At 45.1% G+C, this 21,344-nt stretch overlaps 2 protein-coding genes and 1 long non-coding RNA gene across 54 annotated transcripts in view; 2 read left to right on the top strand and 1 right to left on the bottom strand.

The window, feature by feature from the left end:
* The window catches only part of LOC127353621 (CSC1-like protein 2), a 25,153-nt gene extending 14,711 nt beyond the window's left edge, over positions 1-10,442 (top strand). For 2 of the 50 annotated variants that reach the window (XM_051382971.1, XM_051382968.1), the window contains 16 exons: positions 1,181-1,232; positions 1,353-1,461; positions 1,572-1,642; positions 2,210-2,290; positions 2,386-2,509; positions 2,724-2,857; positions 3,061-3,198; positions 3,282-3,435; positions 3,518-3,624; positions 3,876-3,962; positions 4,042-4,107; positions 4,316-4,478; positions 4,610-4,715; positions 4,870-5,037; positions 5,210-6,054; positions 6,208-10,442. In XM_051382971.1, the coding sequence (XP_051238931.1) occupies positions 1,181-1,232; positions 1,353-1,461; positions 1,572-1,642; positions 2,210-2,290; positions 2,386-2,509; positions 2,724-2,857; positions 3,061-3,198; positions 3,282-3,435; positions 3,518-3,624; positions 3,876-3,962; positions 4,042-4,107; positions 4,316-4,478; positions 4,610-4,715; positions 4,870-5,037; positions 5,210-6,054; positions 6,208-6,414 (2,612 nt within the window). In that variant the 3' untranslated portion in view covers positions 6,415-10,442. The remainder of the gene's footprint in view (positions 1-1,180; positions 1,233-1,352; positions 1,462-1,571; positions 1,643-2,209; positions 2,291-2,385; positions 2,510-2,723; positions 2,858-3,060; positions 3,199-3,281; positions 3,436-3,517; positions 3,625-3,875; positions 3,963-4,041; positions 4,108-4,315; positions 4,479-4,609; positions 4,716-4,869; positions 5,038-5,209; positions 6,055-6,207) is intronic. The other 48 variants (XM_051383014.1, XM_051383012.1, XM_051383013.1 and 45 more) reach the window with 48 other exon arrangements.
* Positions 10,443-11,903: 1,461 nt separating this feature from the next.
* On the bottom strand, positions 11,904-21,283 carry rrbp1b (ribosome binding protein 1b). Of its 3 annotated transcripts, XM_051383019.1 has the most exons (21): positions 21,156-21,283; positions 19,698-20,347; positions 19,161-19,300; positions 18,900-19,022; positions 18,617-18,769; positions 18,005-18,123; positions 17,656-17,809; positions 17,211-17,307; positions 16,526-16,605; positions 15,996-16,036; positions 15,760-15,826; positions 15,021-15,113; positions 14,843-14,935; positions 13,903-13,974; positions 13,560-13,646; positions 13,380-13,472; positions 13,137-13,208; positions 12,977-13,069; positions 12,305-12,346; positions 12,171-12,233; positions 11,904-12,097 (listed from the first exon to the last, which is right to left on the bottom strand). In XM_051383019.1, exons 2-21 carry the CDS (start codon positions 20,320-20,322, stop codon positions 12,059-12,061), a joined length of 2,346 nt encoding a protein of 781 aa, XP_051238979.1. In that variant the 5' UTR covers positions 20,323-20,347; positions 21,156-21,283; the 3' UTR covers positions 11,904-12,058. The 3 variants fall into 3 exon arrangements, with proteins under 3 accessions (XP_051238979.1, XP_051238978.1, XP_051238980.1); XM_051383018.1 differs by having other exon boundaries at positions 12,171-12,346; XM_051383020.1 differs by lacking the exon at positions 12,305-12,346.
* LOC127353628 (uncharacterized) lies at positions 13,096-13,825 on the top strand. The gene is made up of 2 exons (XR_007881336.1): positions 13,096-13,242; positions 13,400-13,825. It is a non-coding gene; the product is annotated as an uncharacterized LOC127353628 (long non-coding RNA).
* Positions 21,284-21,344: the final 61 nt, after the last annotated feature.

Raw genomic sequence — 21,344 nt, 5'->3', positions numbered from 1 at the left:
AAAGAAATGTCCTCGGACGCTCGCGGCAGAGTGTCCGACTAAATAAATAAAGTGAGACAGAAGTAAAAGATAAACAGTTTGTTTCCTGTAAAAACAGTTCGAGAGACGGCAGCAATTAATTAGCAGCTAGCTACTTGGCTCTCAGATGTAACTCGTTAGCTAAGGGCTGAAATAGATTAGCTAGCTAGGTACCTAGCATTTTGCTATTGACACGTTTTCTTCTTCAGAACCTGAATGTTAGCAGTAAACATAAAATTATAAACAGAACTCATTCTGAGTTTCCCTGTAGCTAGCTATGTTTAGCTTGTATGCTATGTTTTGGGGATGATCTTTTTCATTTGATCTGGACTTTAAACAGTTTATCAGACTCACACTGTTCTCACTTTGTGTTGGGTTTAGTCCGAATTATCAGTAAAGATGCTTTCCTAAACCAAGGAGCGCCCGGACCTCCCTCTAAAGAAGGTAACAGTCAGACCAGAGTCTGTAGGAGGTCTGTAGGTCTGTAGGAGGTCTGTAGATCTGTAGGACGTCTGTTGGAGGTCTGTAGGAGGTCTGTAGGTCTGTAGGAGGTCTGTAGGGGGTCTGTAGGTCTGTAGGAGGTCTGTAGATCTGTAGGACGTCTGTAGGAGGTCTGTAGGTCTGTGTTTGCTGTCTGATGGTAGATGGTGGTTTTAGTGTAGTATCGGCAGTAATTGGAAAAGTACTTTTACTTGAGTAAAAAACTGCTTTCAAACTTTTACTTCAGCAAAAGTACAAACGTGTTTGTATCAAAACTTATAAAAAGTAAAAGTATGCAGAACAATGTACATGGATTATAGTTATTGATGCATTAATGTGTTCATCACCTGGTTACGGTGGAGCTGGGTAACTGGGGAATTTCCCTCCATTGAGGATCAATAAAGTCCGATTTTATCTTCCTGAGTAATAATATATGAGCATTACATTTTATCAACATAAAGAACAGTAAAGTCGGTACCTGTACACACCTTACTGGAGTTGTGTTTTAGCTCCTTATTGATTATTTATTAGTTTTATGATCATTCATGTTGAACATTAATTAACAGTGTTTGTAATCCCGGTGTATGGACACAAATATAATATATAATAAACATTAACGGCCAACTTCTGTCCCGAATGTTTCCTGATGATAACCTCTGACCTCTGCTGATGTTTATTCCAGAAAACAACGCCTACAGCTTCGGACGCACCACGATAGCCAACCTGAAGTCTGGGTGAGTCCCTGAGGACTGTGGTTAGCCTAGCGTAGCACAAAGACTGGAAGCTGGTGGGAACTGTTAGCTTAGCATTGAGCTCGGAACAATAAAGATTTCTGTGAAACGTTTTGTGTCCAGGACGAATCTGCTGTGGCTGCACACTTCGTTCGCCTTCATGTACCTGTTGCTGACCGTCTACAGCATGAGGAGGCACACCTCCAAGATGCACTACAAGGAAGACGACCTGGTAGGACCTGGTCCAGGTCTCACAAACCAGAACAACATCTCACTCAGTTTGATGTCTGTGTGGAGCCATCGTACCCTTCTGTGTTTTAATCCCAGTTCTGTGTCTCGCAGGTGAAACGCACTTTATTCATCAACGGCATCTCGAAGTACGCGGAGGAGAGTCAGATCAAACAGCACTTCGAGTGAGTTCACCGCTCGTCTCCGTCTCTTCCTGTCCCTCAGACCGACACCAGACGCTGGTTAAAGCTTTAATAATCCATAATGTAATGAGGAATAAAGCTGAACAGTGTCTACCTGCTGCTGGAATCAGTCGGTCAAATTGAATAAAATGTCCTATTTGTATCATGTGATCTGTGCAGTTAAAAGGTTTCTGTCGATATGGTAAATGGAGCTGTACTTGTATAGTTTCCTTTCTAGTCTTCCGACCACTCAAAGCACTTTTACACTACAGACACATTCACCCTTTCACACACATTCACTCAGTGTTGGCAAAGTCCATCGAACAGAAACTAACATTCATACACACTCACACACCGATGCACGGCGTCAGGAGCAATTTGGGGTTCAGTATCTTGCTCAAGGATACTTCGACATGTGGCACCAGGAGCCGGGGATTGAACCCACAACCTTCCGATTAAGAAACGACCCACTCTGCCTCTGAGCTGCAGCCTCCCATTATTATTATTATTATTATTATTATTATTATTACAACAATAATATTAAGGATCTGAATGTGTGTTACTCCTCAGGCAGGCGTATGAGAACTGCACAGTGCTCGAGGCTCGAATCTGCTACAACGTGGCCAAACTGATGTCTCTGAACGCCGAGAGGTGAGACAGACAGCCAGGGCCCAGTGCATGCTGGGATACAGTTCAGCTCTGTGTATAGAGTATGACTGTGTGTCCGTGCTGTGTGTGTCTGTCAGGAAGAAGACGGAGCGCAGTAAGAAGTTCTTCACTGACCTGATGGCGAAGGAACACGTTCCCACCATGATTAACCCCAAACCCTGCGGACACCTCTGCTGCTGCGCCATCACCGGCTGCGAGGAGGTCTGCTCAAATATCAATAATATCGATAATATCAATAATATCAATAATGTCAATAATGTCAATAATGTCAATTGTGTGATTTACTCTGCTCTGGTTATTTTTAATGTTAAAGTTTTATCTGGATCAAATGAGACCTGGTCTGGTTCTATGTGCTGGGTCAGTGTTAGCCGTTAGCATGTTAGCAGTGAATTAGCAGCCTGCAATTGTCCTGCAGGAGGAGGCGGTGAGCTACTACACCAAGACGGAGTCCAAGCTGAAGGAGGAGTACAGGAAGGAGAAGGAGAAGGTCCACACCAAACCGCTGGGCATGGCCTTCGTCACCTTCCAGAACGAGTCCATGACTGCAATGTGAGGCACTGCCTGGCCCCGCCCCTTATCTGACCCCGCCCCTTATCTGACCCCGCCCACCAACAGATTTTAAAACAATAATTAGTTAATTTTTCACTTTGTTTTCACTGTTTGTTATTATTTGTTGAAACTGTAATACACTTCCTGTTTATGCTGCTCTGACCACACCCCTTTATCTTGGCCACACCCCTCTGTTTTCACAGTATTTTGAAGGATTTTAACGCCTGTCAGGTTCAGGGCTGTCGCTGTCGTCAGGAGCCTCAGTCCTCTCAGTTCAGCGAGGTTCTTCACGTTTACAACTGGAGTGTTTCGTACGCGCCCGACCCGCAGAACGTCCGCTGGTACATCCACGAGCTCCACCCGCCACATACCAAACAAACGCACCCTTCATCCTCAGCTCATGTGTGTTGGTTTATTCCTGCAGGGAGCACCTGTCGCTGGGCGGGATCTCCTGGTGGATCCGCTGCTTCATCATCAACTGCATCCTCTTCCTCCTGCTCTTCTTCCTCACAACGCCCGCCATCATCATCTCCACCATGGACAAATTCAACGTCACCAAGCCTGTGGAGTATCTCAACGTAAGGAAGCCGCTCTGCCGCTCTGCCGCAGGGTTGTGTTCATACGATGTGAACTGATTGTTGTGACTCTTGTTTTGGACAGAACCCCATCGTGACCCAGTTCTTCCCCACGCTGCTGCTCTGGGCTTTCTCTGCTCTGCTGCCCACCATCGTCTACTACTCTGCCTTCTTCGAGGCTCACTGGACCAGGTGAGTGGCGTGGAATCATGGGAGTTGTTGTCTTCACCACTACTGACACCATCCAGACATCTGATGACTAAAATCCTTATAAAGCACCAAGATCTAAACAGTGGATGGTAAAAATGTGGCTTCAGACTGGATAACATGCTAACAGACTGAAGCTAACAGCTAACAGGTTATGATAACATGCTAACAGACTGAAGCTAACAGCTATGAATGATAATAGATTATTGATTTAATTGATCCGTCTGTTTCTGCAGGTCTGGAGAAAACAGGACGACGATGCACAAATGTTACACCTTCCTGATCTTCATGGTTCTGCTGCTGCCGTCTCTCGGACTCAGCAGGTAATAATCTGTTGGTAAGAGTCCGTCCCTGAGTGACCTTTGACCTCTGCTGTCCTCACTGGAACTCTTTCTCTTGCAGTCTGGACGTGTTCTTCCGCTGGCTCTTTGATAAGAAGTTCCTGGCTGATGCCAAAGTCAGGTTTGAGTAAGTGGTTTAATATAATCTGTAATCCCTCAGCGGTCCTCGTTTAGACCTTTAAACTTAATGTCAGCATCAAGATTTAAATACTGAAAGTCCGAAACAAATAAGATTCAAACACTCGTTATAATGTTTTAATATTGACTGACTTCCATCTGCAGCCTTTGTTTATGTGCTCTTATTTTGAAACATTGCGTCTGCCGTGTCCCTTCAGGTGCGTCTTCCTGCCAGATAACGGAGCGTTCTTCGTTAACTACGTCATCGCCTCGGCGTTCATCGGGAACGCCATGGACCTGCTCCGGATCCCGGGTCTGCTCATGTACATGATCCGGCTGTGCCTGGCCCGCTCCGCCGCCGACCGCCGCAACGTTAAGAGGGTGAGCACGCCGACCCAGATTGGTCTGTGGTAACCTGACGACGCCACGCAGTGACTGTGATGAGCATTACAGCCTCAGGGGGCGCCGCTGTGGTCACTTCCTGTCTGACACACTGTGTTTGGTCCCTGCAGCATCAGGCCTACGAGTTCCAGTTCGGAGCCGCGTACGCCTGGATGATGAACGTCTTCACCGTGGTGATGGCTTACAGCATCACCTGCCCCATCATCGTCCCCTTCGGTCAGTCTAATGCTAATGCTGCTGCTAATAATGCTAATAATGCTGCTGCTAATAATGCTAATGCTGCTAATAATGCTAATGCTACTGCTAATGCTGCTACAGTATACCCAGAGTGGAGACTTTAAGTCCGCACTGACTCACCTGTCACCTGCAGGTCTGATGTACATGCTGCTGAAACACCTGGTGGACCGATACAACATGTACTACGCCTACCTGCCCTCCAAACTGGACAAGAAGATCCACTCAGGAGCCGTCACCCAGGTGGTGGCCGCGCCCATCCTCTGCCTCTTCTGGCTGCTCTTCTTCTCCACTGTACGCACAGGTAAGCCCCCCCCGCGAGGTCAAACAGGATCTCAGGTGAGTCCAGACCAAATGAGAGCTGATGGAAACAGTCGATAAACTGAAGTTGTCTGGAGGGCTTCGACATTTACTTTTTGTTGTTGAATGCTAACTAATGCTAACTAATGCTAACTAATGCTAACTGATGCTAACAGGTTTCGAGACGCCGACCTCCATGTTCACTCTGGTGGTTCTGATCGTCACCATCGTGGTCTGCCTGTCCCACGTCTGCTTCGGACACTTCAAGTACCTCAGCGCTCACAACTACAAGGTACGACCGCCGGTTTGTTCCAGGTGTCTGTTCCAGGTGCCTGTTCCAGGTGTCTGTTCCAGGTGCCTGTTCCAGGTGTCTGTTCCAGGTGTCTGTTCCAGGTGCCTGTTCCAGGTGCCTGTTCCAGGTGCCTGTTCCAGGTGTCTGTTCCAGGTGTCTGTTCCAGGTGTCTGTTCCAGGTGCCTGTTCCAGGTGCCTGTTCCAGGTGTCTGTTCCAGGTGTCTGTTCCAGGTGTCTGTTCCAGGTGCCTGTTCCAGGTGCCTGTTCCAGGTGCCTGTTCCAGGTGTCTGTTCCAGGTGCCTGTTCCAGGTGTCTGTTCCAGGTGTCTGTTCCAGGTGCCTGTTCCAGGTGCCTGTTCCAGGTGCCTGTTCCAGGTGCCTGTTCCAGGTGTCTGTTCCAGGTGCCTGTTCCAGGTGCCTGTTCCAGGTGTCTGTTCCAGGTGTCTGTTCCAGGTGCCTGTTCCAGGTGTCTGTTCCAGGTGCCTGTTCCAGGTGTCTGTTCCAGGTGTCTGTTCCAGGTGCCTGTTCCAGGTGCCTGTTCCAGGTGCCTGTTCCAGGTGCCTGTTCCAGGTGTCTGTTCCAGGTGCCTGTTCCAGGTGCCTGTTCCAGGTGTAGTACGCAGCCTCACTCCGTGTCTCTGTCTCAGATCGACACCAAGGAGAACGACGTGGACGCCGTTGAGAACGGACGTCCAGCTCGTCCCTCGTCCTCTCCCATCACCAAGTCTCAGGTGAGTAGATCTGTTACGAGTTCTTATTGTGGAGCTAACAAACATTTTAAAATGCTTATTTTCTGAATTGAGTTTGGTTGATCCGGGCTAAGCTAACTCAGTGAAGTGCTGTAGATGTTGACTAACTGTCGGTTCTGGTTCTGCTCGGTCCAGCAGCAGCAGCAGCAGCAGCAGCAGCAGCAGATGTACATCGCGCAGGTGCTCCAGGACCCAAACTCAGACGAGCCGGGCGGTGGCAGCGGCGAGGAGGACCGGGGGTCGTCCCAGGACGAGGAGCTGCTGAACGGAGGGAACAGCATCAATGAGGCGGATTTTCAGTCAGGGGAGGACAGTCTGATCGCCAACGAGGTCCGCCAGTAGCTGAGGGCGGAGCTAGAGGAAGGGGGCGGAGCTAGTTGAGGGTCCACACACACACACACACACACACACACACACACACACACACACACACACACTCTCTCACACATACACAAACACTGTAACACACACACACACACACACACAGTTAGCTCCTCCTCCTCCCAGCTCGAAGACTTGACCCTGACCTCCGACGCCGGCGCCGGGTCGCCACCATTGAGTCCTCCACAGGAAGTCACTGTAAATAACCACAAAGCCAAAAGTTTCTCTTTTTGTTATGTCCTCGGGGTGGGGGGGGCGGGGTTTAAACATTCGTGCCTGGGCTGGATTTCGTTCGTTCGCGCTCGTGTCTTGACTCCTGATCCCACCGCAGGTCGCCGGGACTCGACCTGTCGAGGGGGTCAAGCTGATGCTGACGCTGTCTCTGTTCCTCGGCCTGGCGGACGAAGCAAACGTCCGCCGCCGTCCTCCGTCATCGGAGTGCTAAATAAGTCGCCAACCGCCAGCTCTCGTAGTGGTAGAAGCCTCGCTTACGCAGACGCACCGCAGTCTCCCTTCCTCCTTCGCTCTCTCGCTCCTTCTTTTTGTGGAATTCGCCGGAATTTTCAACACGTCGCCTGGAAGTTTTGAAGTTTTGGCTTCCGCCGCATGTTGTGTGGATGTTCGCCACCGTCGGACGATGTCATCCTTTGCAGGAGCTGCCAGCTGAGCGGCTACTGGTCGGCTCCTTCCTCGACCGGCGAACCACCAGACTCAACACTTTCTGGTTTTGATTTCACCCGAACTACCTTAAACCGTGACGAAGGGACCGGGGATGTTTGTGTCTGTGTAGGTTTTAGCAATCAGACTTTGTGGAGACGCTCGGACTCTTCCAGCAGCAGTGGAGCGGTCGGAGCTCGGTAGACGCAGACGCTCTACCGCTCCACGCCTGCGGCTGTCGGGACTCTCAAGGGAAAACGTTCTCTGTTTGTGTGTTTTGAAGTGTGCGCTGTCTGTGTGTGTGTAGCTTGTTGTATCTGCATCATGAAGTGTTCCAACACCATCAGCAGGTAGCGAAACAAACGCCGCAACATCCGGCTAACAAGTTCTCAAACCGTCGGTCAGTCTACTGTACAAGTTCTTTACTCTGGTGTTTCACATCCGCCACAAGCATCCGTCTACCGCGTTAGCACTGTTAGTCGTTACTACGGAGACAGATGTGTTTAAGCTAGCTTAGCACAAAGACAGTAAGGTCCAGGAGTCACCAGCAGTCACATTACGGTAACAGCGTTAGCGTTAGCTCACTTTCTCACTGCATACGTTTGTGTCCTTTAACCCGGGTTTAATTTTTCAGGTGTTGAAGTTGCTAACTGGCAGAATTTGACAAAAGAAGATTATAATTATTATCCGGAAACCTAAAAGCTAACTTATTTTAAAACAGGAATCCTGTAAAAGATACTCATTCGTGTTTTCAGAGATAAAAGTCTGTTAGGATGAAGACTAACGTTAGCTCCAGCTGCTAACATTAGCTAACCCTGATAGCACTTGACCATAACCTTTAACCCCATAAACTATTGTGCTAACTGTTAGCCTAGGAAGTAGCATTTGGTTATTAAGCCAGTTAGCTGGACGTGCTAATGTTAGCAGCTGAGTTTTAGTTCGATTTGGCTGTAATGAAAGACACTCTCCAGTTGCATAATGGGTAATGTAGTTTGACCATACTACAGACTAAAGGTTGGGAGTCCGCCCCCTTAGCTACTGTTGCTAACGCCAACGTCTCCTTACTGAATTCTGAGGGATCGTTTGGTGAAACGATGATTTCGGTGGAACGTCCTCGAGTGTTGCTGTTTAATTACGTTTCTGTTCAGATATTTTGATTCGGCTCCCGTCTGCCCCCTAGTGGACAAACTCATCAACCCTCCAAAGTACGAAGAAATTTACTACGGCAACAACAACAACAACAACAACAGCTTGTAGCTGATAAGCAAAATGATGTTGACGAAGGGAAAGGAGGTCACCACCACGACCGCTGTCACTGGTTGCCACGGCAACAGGAACAGGAAGCAGCTGGGGAACACTTTCAAAATAAAAGCTTCAGCGACGTGACGATGAGTAAATAGTCTCAGGTGTTTGTTTTCCTGAAATAATGTTTACATCAGTTTCTGTTGCTCCTTGAGATTTTTGTCTCCTGCAGAGTGTGTGTGTGTGTGTGTGTGTGTGTGTGTGTGTGTGTGTGTGTGTGTGTGTGTGTGTGTGTGTGTGTGTGTGTGTGTGTGTGGACACGGAGCTGGACTATGAAAGCTGCAGCCACCAGGGCGGCGGCGGCGGTCGGTGGCTGCACGCCGGAGAACCTGCAGTGTTTGTGTCCTGATGATGTTTGTAGTTTCCTGTTCGCCTCCAGCGGGCCGGTGGCCAGCGGCGCTCCGGATTGTACCGAGAGCTCACGGGATCTGAGGCCGGAGGTTCGGCTCAGCAGCTCTCAACCCGACAGTCAGATTTAGTTTTGGGGGATTTTGTGATTATTGATCGAACCCGTCAGGAACCGGATCCACTTTCCAGATTTGAGGTTGTTTGTACATTTTTACGTCTCGATGTTCAAACTCTCCTTTAGTCAAATGTTAAAAACAGGAAATACGGGAATTATTATTATTCTGACAAAAGAATCACAGTTCTGCGTCTTGGACCCGCAAACCCAACAGGAAGTCAGCCATTTTGAAATAAAACAAAAAAAGTGGGTTTGTCGGGGCGTAAAACAGCTTTAAAAAACACACAAATATTATTATTATTATTATTATTATTATTATTTGTATAATTCATTCAGATGGGAGGGAACTGGTTCCAGGTGACGAGCTGTGATTGGTCCAATCTGTGGAAAGGTTGCAGTGATTGGTTAATTATGTGTTAATTACGGAGTTACAATGTCAGATGATTAAGGATTAACGTTCGCTTACGTTGTGGCTCCAATATTTTCACATCTACGTCGGTGAATTAAGGATTTATTTCCACCAAACCAGAGTTGGTGATTGTTGGAAACACTAACAGAGGAGTTTTATTCTGTTTCTGTTCACTATAATGAAGTTGTGATGATCTGAAGGTAACATGAGTGTTGTGAGTCTGGTGGAGAGTGATAGTGATATTACAGCTGTTCCTGTTGGATCTTTTCCAGAATCAGTCCCTCCAGGATTTCAGGCTGTTTTTTGGTTATGTTTTTTTTTTTTGCAGTTAAATTGAGAGAAAGTGATAAAAATATTTGCGATTAAAAAAAACAATGAATTAAAAGTGGAAGGTGACTTGTCCTAGTGGGAATAAAATGTGTGGTAGTTTGCACTGATTGGTTGGATTGTCCGTCTGCAGCTTCCTGGAGGGGCCGAACCGTTGCACTACGTTTCCCACTGACCTCTGCAGTCTACAGCTCCACCACTAGGTGGCACTAAATCCTCCACTCGTCCTCTTTATGTCGAATGAACGCAGATAAAAGGGTGGACGGGTTCAAACGGGGTCACGCGGGGTCAAAGGGCACCCGGTTTGTTTTGGGACTGACGGTTGAGAGCTGCTGCGTTCACTGACCTCTCGCTGCGGCAGGAAGTGAGGACCCTGGTTAAGAGAATAAGAGTGTGTGATATTTTTGTAACCTGCTGACTGAAGTATTTGATACTGAACGTATTACTGAGGCGCTGATCGACATGTGACTGAAGGGGTTAATAATCAGCTGCTTTTTGCTTTTCTTAGTTTTTTAAATTGTTGCTGAAGTTATTGAAGTTGTAAAAAAGACGAATGTGAACTGAAGTGTGAAACGAAACGTCAGCTACTGAAAATGTGTAAAATAAAATGTGTGTAAATAGCCATCGAACTGCACTGTCGACCTCGGAGACGAACACGACTCAGCGTCTCATCTCACTGACTCAAGCTAACAGTCTATTGGTCCGTTTCATGCTTTTAATTTATTGCTGTGACACTTATTTATTTTTACTTTGGTTTCCAGGTCATATGTACAGTGAAACGTTTGTCATATTTATGTTACTTGATCAATAAAATTGGCTTTCATCTGTTGAGTTGTTCTTTGTGTTTGGATGCATTTAAATAATAAATCAATTATTAATATTATTAATATTTCTATACAAGATATTAAACAGTATATTGTTTTTATTGCCCCAATAAGTCCATTAAAACGCTCCAATTAATTCAGAACGCTGCAGCACGAGTACTGACAGGAACTAGAAAAAGAGATCACATCTCTCCTGTACTAGCTTCTCTGCATTGGCTCCCTGTAAAATGTAGAATAGAATTTAAAATCCTCCTCCTCACCTATAAAGCTCTTCATGGTCAGGCCCCTTCATATCTTAAAGAGCTCATAGTACCCTATTACCCCACTAGAACACTACGTTCTCTGAATGCTGGGCTACTTGTGGTTCCTATAGTCTCTAAAAGTAGAACAGGAGCCAGAGCCTTCAGTTACCAAGCTCCTCTCCTGTGGAACCAGCTTCCAGTTGTGGTTCGGGAGGCAGACACCCTCACCACATTCAAGAGTAGGCTTAAGACATTCCTCTTTGATAAAGCTTATAGTTAGGGCTGGATCAGGTGAGTCCTGAACCATCCCTTAGTTATGCTGCTATAGGCCTAGACTATCGGGGGATTTCCCATGGTGCACTGAGCTCCTCTCTTCCTCTCTCTTTCTGCACTCATTCATGTTCCATTAATGCATGTTACTAACTTCACTTCTTCCCCGGAGTTCTTGTGCTTTCTCGTCTCGCAGGTTCTTATCGATCCTGGTGGAGCCTCCTGCCATGGTCCTGCTAGATTGCCATTGCTAATATCACTGATATTATTGTTATTAATATTATTACTACAGTTACTATTATTACTATTGTCACTGCTCATTGTCCCCCATCGTTGCTGTTGTCATGGCCATCATCATCAGTCGCTACTATTAGTGTAGTCGTTGCTACTGTTGTTGCTGTGCACCTGTCTGTCTGTTACTCTGCTGTCTCTCTCTCTCTCTCTCTCTCAAACTCCGACCACCCACCTAGAGCCGGAGGATCTGTCCTAGGTTTCTGCCTTTTAACAGGCAGTTTTTCCTTGCCCTTGTCTCCAAGGTCTTGCTCATGGTGGTACTGTTGGGTCTCTGTAATTAATGTTTTAAAGAGTTCGGTCTAGACCTGCTCTATTTGAAAAGTGTCCTGAGATAACTTTTGTTATGAATTGGCGCTATACAAATAAAATTGAACTGAATTGAATGAATCCTATACACAGAGTCACATGGTGTCTCTCTCCCTCTGCCTGTGTTGTATCGCAGCCTCTCTGTGGTTTGTTTCCATAGCCGGTCTGCTCCGACTGAAACTGCTGTTTTTATCATCTACGTCGGTGAATGAAGGATTTATTTCCACCAAACCAGAGTTGGTGATTGTTGGAAACACTAACAGACACGCTTTAATGAGTTTTATTCTGTTTCTGTCCACTTTAATGAAGTTATGATGATCTGAAGGTAAAATGAATGTTTTTGTGAGTCTGGTGGAAAAGATTCCGACATTACAGTTTATTGTGTCACACTGAAGTCCAGTCAAATAATTGCACATTTAACAGTTTTCATCGAGTGGTCAGATCTGAAATCCGCTCGAGGTCGACGTCACTCAACGTTACCATGGTAACAGGATCCGAAAGGGTTGCTGTTTCACACCGGCGTCTCCTCCTTCACCTCGACAGCGGCCTCCTGCAGAAACAGCAGGATATTCATTATTAAGGTTATTGTTATTAAAGATGTGATTGGTGGGATCTGAACCAACCTGGAGCGCAGCAGCTGACCTCCGACCAGCCTCCGTCTGCAGCTGCAACACTTCCTGTCGAGCCTGAAATGAGAGAGAGGTGTGAGCAGTGTGAGCGTCCACCGACCAGAGGACAGGTGAAAGGTAGGACTCACCTGCTGCAGCTCTCTGTCCAGCTGCTGCAGCTCCCACTGCACCTGATACACAATCAATAATCAATACTGTGTTTGAGTGACTCGTTTATGCAGAAACCACAGAGATAAAACCAGGATAAAGTAGAAATACTTCATTACTGTACTTATGAACTGTATTTAGTGAGTTTTATTTTGGTCAATCTGAAGTTCTGAAGGTAAAATCAGTGTTTTTGTCTCTGGAGTTGGTTTTATTCTTCACTACAGGTGAACTTTATCTTCCTCTGCAGCTCAACCCTCAAATATTTCTGGATTCAACTGAACGGATTCATTCTGATTATTATTATTATTGTGTTTGCGTTTGGTTGTATTCCCTTCAGCAGACACTAGGGGGCGCCAAACACCAGACCAGGTTGTCAGATGCAGGATCAAGCAGCAGGTGGGTCAGTGAACGTACCGCTGCAGGAATAAGTTGGTTGGTGTAAATACACTGAGCACAGACCACTACAACATTATTGATTAGGGATGCACATTATGGATGTTATAGTGGATGCAGTGAGGAAACATAGATGATTTAATAGTCCATATCTCTGAGCTAATCAAACACGTTTTCTCTCCAGTGTTTATTGGAACTAAAGCTGCCAACCTCAACCCAGACTCTGTGGACTGTCAGTGTTCAGTGTGATGGACTCGGACCTGAGCGAGCTCCTCCCTGCGACTCTGAGCGAAGCCGGCCTCCTCCAGCTGTTTCTCCAGCTGTGCCTCCAGCAGCATCAGCTGCTCCTTCAGCTGTGACACAAAGACACCGTCAGACCGCGACTTTCATCAACCACAATCAGAGTGAGAGAGGACCAACCTGCCGCGTGTCCTCCATCCCCGTCCTCCCCCGCTGAACCTCGTCCTCCAGCAGCTGCAGCTGATCCAGGACCTGCAGATGTCCCGCAGATCGTTTACTTCATCAGGTATTTACAATAAAAGTGTTTATGAATGAATGAATGAAAAAGTGTTAATGTGTAATCTGTGAACACGAGTTCTCACTGATCGTTCCACTGTCTCATTAGAATCAGGATTATTGATTATTGATTGATTTATGACTCACTGTTTGTTTCTTCTGTTCAGCTTCAGACATTTTCTGCCTCCAGACGTTTTTATCTTCTTCAGAGCGCCGCCGCAGAGCCTCAAGCTCCGCCTCCTGTCAACACAATCAAAACAAACTGTTGATGAGAAAACAAACAAACAACAACAATAAGATCATCAATAATAATAAAGTGGTGTTTACGGCTTCCTGCAGCAGCTTCCTGCTGTGATCAGACTCCGCCTCCAGCTCCGCCTGTTTCCTGTCTGCCTCATGGAGCCGCGACTGCAGCTGAGCACAAACATCATTGATTAATGATGGATCAGATAAACCAAACCAAACCTCCTGGGTTCAGGTTAAGATCAGAATATTTGTATTATAATCTTATAAGATTAGTCATAATATATAATAATAATATTTGTATAATAAACTGATAATGAAACAAGAAGTTAATAAACAATTAAACATTTTCCAGATTCTATAAAAACTTTTTCCACATCACCAAAACGTTCTTTAAAGAGTTCTTTAGTTTGTTGTCTGTTGTTACCTCAGAGTGAGACGTCTCTGCCTCGATTTTACTCTGCTCAACCTTCTGAGTAAACAGTTCCAGCCAGTCGTTCTGCAGGAAACAAACAATAAACAACCAGGAAACAAACAATAAACAACCAGGAAACAACCAGGAAACAAACAATAAACAACCAGGAAACAACCAGGAAACCAACAATAAACAACCAGGAAACCAACAATAAACAACAAACAACCAGGAAACAAACAATAAACAACCAGGAAACAAACAGGAAACAACCAGGAAACAAACAATAAACAACCAGGAAACAAACAATAAACAAACAGGAAACAAAAAATAAACAAACAGAAAACAAACGAAACGGAACAAACAATAAACAAACAAAACAAAAATAAACAAACAGGAAACAACCAATAAACAATCAATAAACAAACAAACAGGAAACAACCAATAAACAAACAGGAAACAAACAGGAAACAACCAGGAAACAAACAATAAACAAACAGGAAACAAACAATAAACAAACAGGAAACAAACAGGAAACAACCAATAAACAAACGAGGAAAAACCAATAAACAAACAGGAAACAAACAGGAAACAAACAGGAAACAAACAATAAACAAACAGGAAACAACCAATAAACAATCAATAAACAAACAAACAAACAACCAAAAACAAACAGGAAACAAACAAAAAACAATAAACAAACAGGAAACAAACAATAAACAAACAGGAAACAAACAGGAAACAAACAATAAACAAACAGGAAACAAACAATAAACAAACAGGAAACAAACAGGAAACAAACAATAAACAAACAATAAACAAACAGGAAGCTCTTTGTGACAAAGTAAAACAACAATTCAGAGTAGATATGTTAGTGGGCTAACTTTAGCCTACTTGCTAACATTAACGGCCACTGAACTCACTGATTTACTTAAACAGGAAACAGCTGACCGACCTGCTCCGCCTCCACGGAGACGCCAGGAAACAGAACCTGCAGCGACGCCTGGAAGTCCAAACGCAGGGCGGCAAACCTGGTTTCTGAGTCAGTCTGAACAAGGGAGGAAAAGTCCTGATGATCTTTTAGATCTTTGGATATTTAACAAACTTCCAGGTCGTGTTTTTGTCTCACTGACCAGCGCTGCTTTAAGCTCCGCCTCCCTCTGCTCGCTCAGACGCTCTGCGGTTGAAAACGCCTCCGCCTTCGCCGCCATTTTCTCCTGAAGCTCCTGAAGAACAAAATCAGATTTGTTTACAAACGACACCCACCACAACACAGAGTCCAAAGTCAAAGCTAACATTAATGCTAAGCTAGTGGAACATATTGTCTCATTGGGCTTTTAGCTGGACAACGTTAGCTTGATTGGTAACTAGCTAGCTAACATTATCGCTAACAAAATACCATCTGAGTGGATATGTTAGTTGGCTAACGTTAGCCTCCCCAGCTAACGTGATCTATGATGCTAACTTATGTATTCTGATGTTAGCCAACAATAAATGATGTAGCGGTACAAAGCTAACGATAGCTTTCTACTAGCAAAGAGCGATGCGAGGGAGGGGCATCCAGCTAGCTAACCGTAGCTAAGCTAGCTGGGGTTGTCCGGCTGGCTGTGTCTTGGTGTTGCATTGTGGGTCTGGCGTTGGTTGGGATCGTGGTGTTGGCTGATGGGTGATTTGTAAACGGCGAGCTAGTTATTAGCATGGCGCTAACGGTCCAAATAAGATATAGGAACATTACAGATAGAAACGTTGTTCTAAATACGATCGTATGTTTTGAATGAAGTTTAAATATTGTGTTTTAGTTTATTATATTAAATATATAATTTATTATCAGATTTATGAACTAAGCCGTTTTATATGCAGTGTTTGACTCACGTTGCCATGGTTACGGGTCTGTTGTAGTTCCTCCTCCAGTCGTAGCAGCAGAGAGTCTTTCTCCAGACTGACAGACAACAACAGACAGTTCGCTACAGTTAACATCGTATTCATACATTTCTGATAGAAACTGATGTTTTAACTGAAGTCAGCTGACAGTCAGCTGTTTAATCCAGGTGTTTCCAGGCTGTTTATTCCAGGTGTTTCCAGGTGTTTAATCCAGGTGTGTTTTTTACCTTTCAAACGGCTGCTCGGATTCTGTCTCACTTCCTGATCCCTGCAGAGGAGGAGAAGAATTAACAGCAGCTGTTACAAACATCTGGAGTCCAGTTGGTCACCACTTTTTAAGCAGATGAACTTTGACTGAAATACTGGTGTATTATCACTGTTATTGTCTCTATATAGACTCAGAGGTCGTGTTAACAACATAAATGAGGCTAGCATGTAGCATATCTAGCGCTGCGTTCCACTCGGATCTTCCAAGTTCCCAGTCGTAAATTTCAACTTGAACAACCCCTGAAGTCGGATTTCCAACTTGGAAAATCAGATCAATAAAGTTATTACAAATTCATCCTGAGTAGAAGAAGAAAGTCTGAACCTCAATCCATCCGACAGCTTTCTGGGCCGACCAGCGAGCTAAAACTACGGGACCAGTGGAAGAAGTCGGATATAAAATATCAGCACTGAAAGAGGTCGATATTAGTTTCTTATAATCAATGAATCAAAGGATGTTAAACATGATGAATGTGAGTGTTCAGGTTGTTACCTGGATTGTAACCTGGTTCTCCAGCTGGACCTTGAGCTCCTGCAGCTCCGCCTCTCTGGACGCCAGCGCCTCCTGCAGCTCTGAGGAAAAAACAGCAGAAGAACCAACACAGTCGAGGAGTTAGGAGGTTGCTGGGTGTCTAGCAGAGGTGGGACCAAGTCCCGAATCTCGAGTCACAAGTCCTGAGTCCTAAAGTCATAATTCACTCTTCACTAAATGTGTTATTATTTTAACAACAGAACAAATGAAGCAAATGATCTTTGGTATCATTTCTTCCAACTGACGCTCAGTAACGTTGGTTCTCCTGCAACCTGATTGGATGGTTCAACAAAGTGGATCTGATGAGAACCAATCGAGTTCAAGTTAATTGATTCAGGTAATGAATTTATTCATGGCACTTTTAAAAAAACATACTTTTTAATCTTTGGTGGAAGATATTGAGTATTTTCAAGTCAAACGTCCAACTGAAGTCGCTGCTGTCAAAGTCTGAGTCGAGTTTCAAGTCCTTTTTGATTCGGTCGAGTCTTAAATAATCAAATTTGTGACTGTAGTCTGACTGGAGTCCACACCTCTGCTGTTCCTGTAATCAAACATGTCGCACTCTTGTTCATGAGATTCTACAGAACTAGTTTGTATTGTTAAAATTAAGGGGCTGTGTTAGCTACATGCTAACACAAACACTGACCACTAACAGCAGCAGCTTCCTGCTGCGATGCTTTCAGCTGTGAACACACTTCCTCCAGTTGCTGCTGCAGAGCGTGCTCAGTGTCTGCGTGGACCAGCTGCACAGACAGAAAACACATCCTGTTAACAGCAGCTCCACTGCCCTTTGGAGCAGTTCTAGAGGAGGGAAATCACTATTTGAAAGAAGTTACCCCAAAATTCCACGGGTGTACGCTGTATTTTAGTTTGAAAATTGACCATATTCTCTGTGCAGTTCGTGTGTCTGACGTCCTGTCAGTGAGATCTGCACTGTGCTTACGCATTCTCCTGAAAGCAGAGCCGAGAGACGCTTCTGATGAGCCTGATGAGCATCAGAGCTGGAACGCGTTGCGTCCGGTGGAATTTGGGGGTAAGAAACTACAAATGGCGTAATGGCCATTTCAGGACAACCGTTCAGTATTTCTGACCTGGGCTCGGGCCAGTTCTTGCTCGGCAGCGGCCATCTTGACCTCCAGGCTCTTCCTCTGCTCTTCATCGGACTGCAGAGCGTTGGTATGCTTGGTCAACTCCCGACCCAGACGGACACAGTCCTGCCTGAGACGAGCCAGCTCTGTATTCTGCCTGTAGGGATGGTTAGGATAACACCGGATTATAGACTGACAGTAGCTGTACCAGTCCTGTAGACGTGGTCTTGCAACTGTTCTCTGAAGTTCTCCTGGATGAATTTGTTGTTCTGTTCATCCAACAGAAGTTGTTGTGCAGTGGCCGCTGCAGCTCATAGTTACTTCCCCCATTAACTAACCCGGCCTGTGTTACCTGCTCTCAGCCTGGCTGGTGGCCTGGTTCAGGGCGTCTCGGAGGATCGAGTTCTCCTGCTGCAATCGGGTCAGCTGAGCGTTGGGGCCGTTCTCCAGCTGTTCCTGCAGACTCCCGATCTGTTCCAGTTTAACAGTCAGTTAACTAAACACACTACAAACACTGCTCATCTGTCCACCTGCGGACATTAAATTCACCATTATAACATGGACAAAGTTCAGATTTCATGTAATTTCAAGAATTAGAACTCACAGATATAACAACCAGGCAACTGACTTGTAATTTCCTCTTGGAGAACTCTGACTTGAAGTGAGACTTGCTTTAACATTTCAGACTAGATTTGGACCTGTCCTCAAGAACTTGACTCAAACGTCCCCAGCAAGAAGTTGATCTAATTTGACATGAGACTTAACAGTTGGCCTTGTAGACCTGTGACTGTACTTGGACCTACCTTTAATAGCCTGACTTAAACTTCCCCTCAGGGACGTAAGACTTGAAGTCTCAAGTGTCCCCTTAAGAAGTTGAGATTTAACTTGCTTTGATAAGATTTGAGACTTGACTGTAAGCCTGCTTCGGACTGCCTCTAAAGAATGTACAGTTAGTTCAAAACACCTTTTGGTTGAGCTGCTGGGTAAGTTTCAGGTGCTCCTGGTCACCAGTCCTCATTCTGGTCTGCAGGGTATCAACCTCCTGAACCCGAGCACTCAGCTCCGCCTTCAGTCGGGCCTCCAAAGACGCCATCTTGGATTTCTCTGCACCGAGTTCCTGAAGAGGGAAACACAGCAGGTCCAAAGTTCTGTTCATACTCATACACTGACGTATCTCAGTGCACCTTCAGAGGAACAACATATTTTAAGGACCCATGATACTGGTCCTTGTTGGGTGGCATTGTCACCTTGCTGAGCTCTCGAAGGCGACTTTTGATGACAGCGGCGTCTTCCTGCTCACTGGTCAGCAGCTTGTCTTTCTCCTCCAGCTGTTTCTTTAGAGCGGCCAGTGGATCTCCTCTCTGACAGGCCTGAATGTCACACAAAGACTCAACTTTACCATTTGATGAGATACATTTATCTCGGAACCGACAGTACAAGCTGCTAACATTAGCATGTTTCAATACTTATTAGCTGTTAGCCGTTAGCTGTTGTGGCGGTTGATCTACCAGCTGCCAGGAGTCTTGGCGGACGCCGGCCTTCTGGTTCAGGACCTCCATGAGTTTGTGCATCTTGTCGTCGCTGAGCGTCATGCTGGACACGGCGGTCAGCAGCTCGCCGTACGGCAGCAGCAGGGCGGAGTCAGTCACTTAAAGAAAAAACCAAACCCTCAATGTCCTGTTTAATTTAATTTCAATTCAATTCAATTCAAATTTATTTGTATTCTCTAAGGTTTTTGGGGCCAAGAACAAGAATTTCGGTTTTTTCTGAGTTTAACATCAGAAAATTGCAGCTCATCCAGGATTTTATGTCCTTAAGACATGTTTGTAATTTAGATAATTGATTAATTTCATTGGGCTTGATTGATAGATATAACTGCGTATCATCTGCATAACAGTGAAAGTTAATGGAGTGATTCCTAATAATGTTGCCTAAAGGGAGCATATATAAAGTAAATAGTAATCTATAATCGAACCCGGCCCGTACGTCTGAGCTCGTTATTGATAATTGAGTGTAAGTGATGATGTCGTCTTTAGTTTACTGACCTGGATCAGGTTTGTTCTTGGACTTCTTCTTCTTGCTCGAGGTCTCTTTGGGTTCTTCAGTTTTGGCAGCAGACGGTTCTTTGGTGACGTTTACCGGAGAAACACCGACCACCGGCGCCAGGGCCATGACCAGAACTTCCTTAGTAACCTTTTCCATCACAGCAGCTGGCTCCACCTTGGCTGACTTCTTCTTCTTCTTTGGTGAGGGGGCTGGAGCAGACCTGATTGTGGTGCCGGTAACCACAGCGAGTTCTGGTTCTTGTTCAGGTTCAGGTTCAGGTTCAGGTTCAGGTGATGGGTTAGGGGCAGCATCAAGCTCAGTGGCAGGTTCTGGCTCAGATTCTGGTTCAGTACAGGTCACACCCTCCGGCTCCTCGCCACCATCACTGCCTGGTTCTGAGAACTTCCCATCGGGTCGGTCCTCCTTCCTCTTGGCTTTGTTCTTCTTCTTCTTCTCTGCTTTCTGGGTCTGCGTTTGGATGAGCTGGTGCCGCTGTTTGGCCAGCGCCTCATCATATGACGTCTCCTTCATGGAGAGCGTGGAGACGAGGGCGATGCCCACTGCCGAGAGGATCATGAAGCCTCCAAACACCATGAGGCCAATTGTTTGTGGGTCGGAGTCCATGATTGATCTGAGAGTCACAGGAAGTCTGAAGGAGAAAGAACATTTAATATTTAATATTTAACATTTAATATTTAACATTTAATATTTAATATTTAACATTTAATATTTAATATTTAATATTTAACATTTAATATTTAACATTTAATATTTAACATTTAACATTTAACATTTAATATTTAACATTTAATATTTAACATTTAATATTTAACATTTAACATTTAATATTTAACATTTAACATTTAACATTTAATATTTAACATTTAATATTTAACATTTAACATTTAATATTTAACATTTAACATTTAATATTTAACATTTAATCCTTTAAATTAGTACAGTTCAGTAACACACACAGTAACACACACACACACACACACACACACACACACACACACACACACACACACACACACACACACACACACACACACACACACACACACACACACACAGTAACACACACACACACACACACACACACACACACACACACAGTAACACACACACACAAGCAGTTAGTTAACTAAGACTTTCACAATAAAAGTCCCTGTAATTAAACGTGCACGTTATCAATAATAAGAAAAAGTAATAATTTAATGATTCATTAATAATAATTTCTTCAGTTTTAAGGTCTCATACAGTCACAGACACTCATCATGTGATCGATTGATTGGTTATTATCAATAAAGAAAACAGATTTTTGTTTCAGTGAATTTTGGATCTAAAGACTTTCACATTAAAACATCCTGTGTCTGCTGATAAAGACTTTCCCGCCTCTGTGTGACCCAGCTGAAAATGATAAAGACTTTAAAGTTCGGCAGAGTTTATCTCACCTGAACTCTGCTGTCGACCGCTGCTGCTGCTGCTGCTGTCGACCGCTGCTGTCGACCGCTGCTGCTGCTCAGTCGTGGCACTTTCTCTGAACGGCAAGCAGAAGCCCCGCCCCCCGCAGGCAGCGCGGCTCCTCATTGGTCGTTTAACCCGGAAAACAATAAACTGGCCTAATGGGAGATGTAGTCCTC

Source organism: Dicentrarchus labrax, unplaced genomic scaffold, assembly GCF_905237075.1.
Source record: "Dicentrarchus labrax unplaced genomic scaffold, dlabrax2021, whole genome shotgun sequence".
In the NCBI taxonomy this organism is placed as follows: Eukaryota; Metazoa; Chordata; class Actinopteri; family Moronidae; genus Dicentrarchus; species Dicentrarchus labrax.
This window is presented reverse-complemented; position numbering and strand designations above follow the sequence as displayed.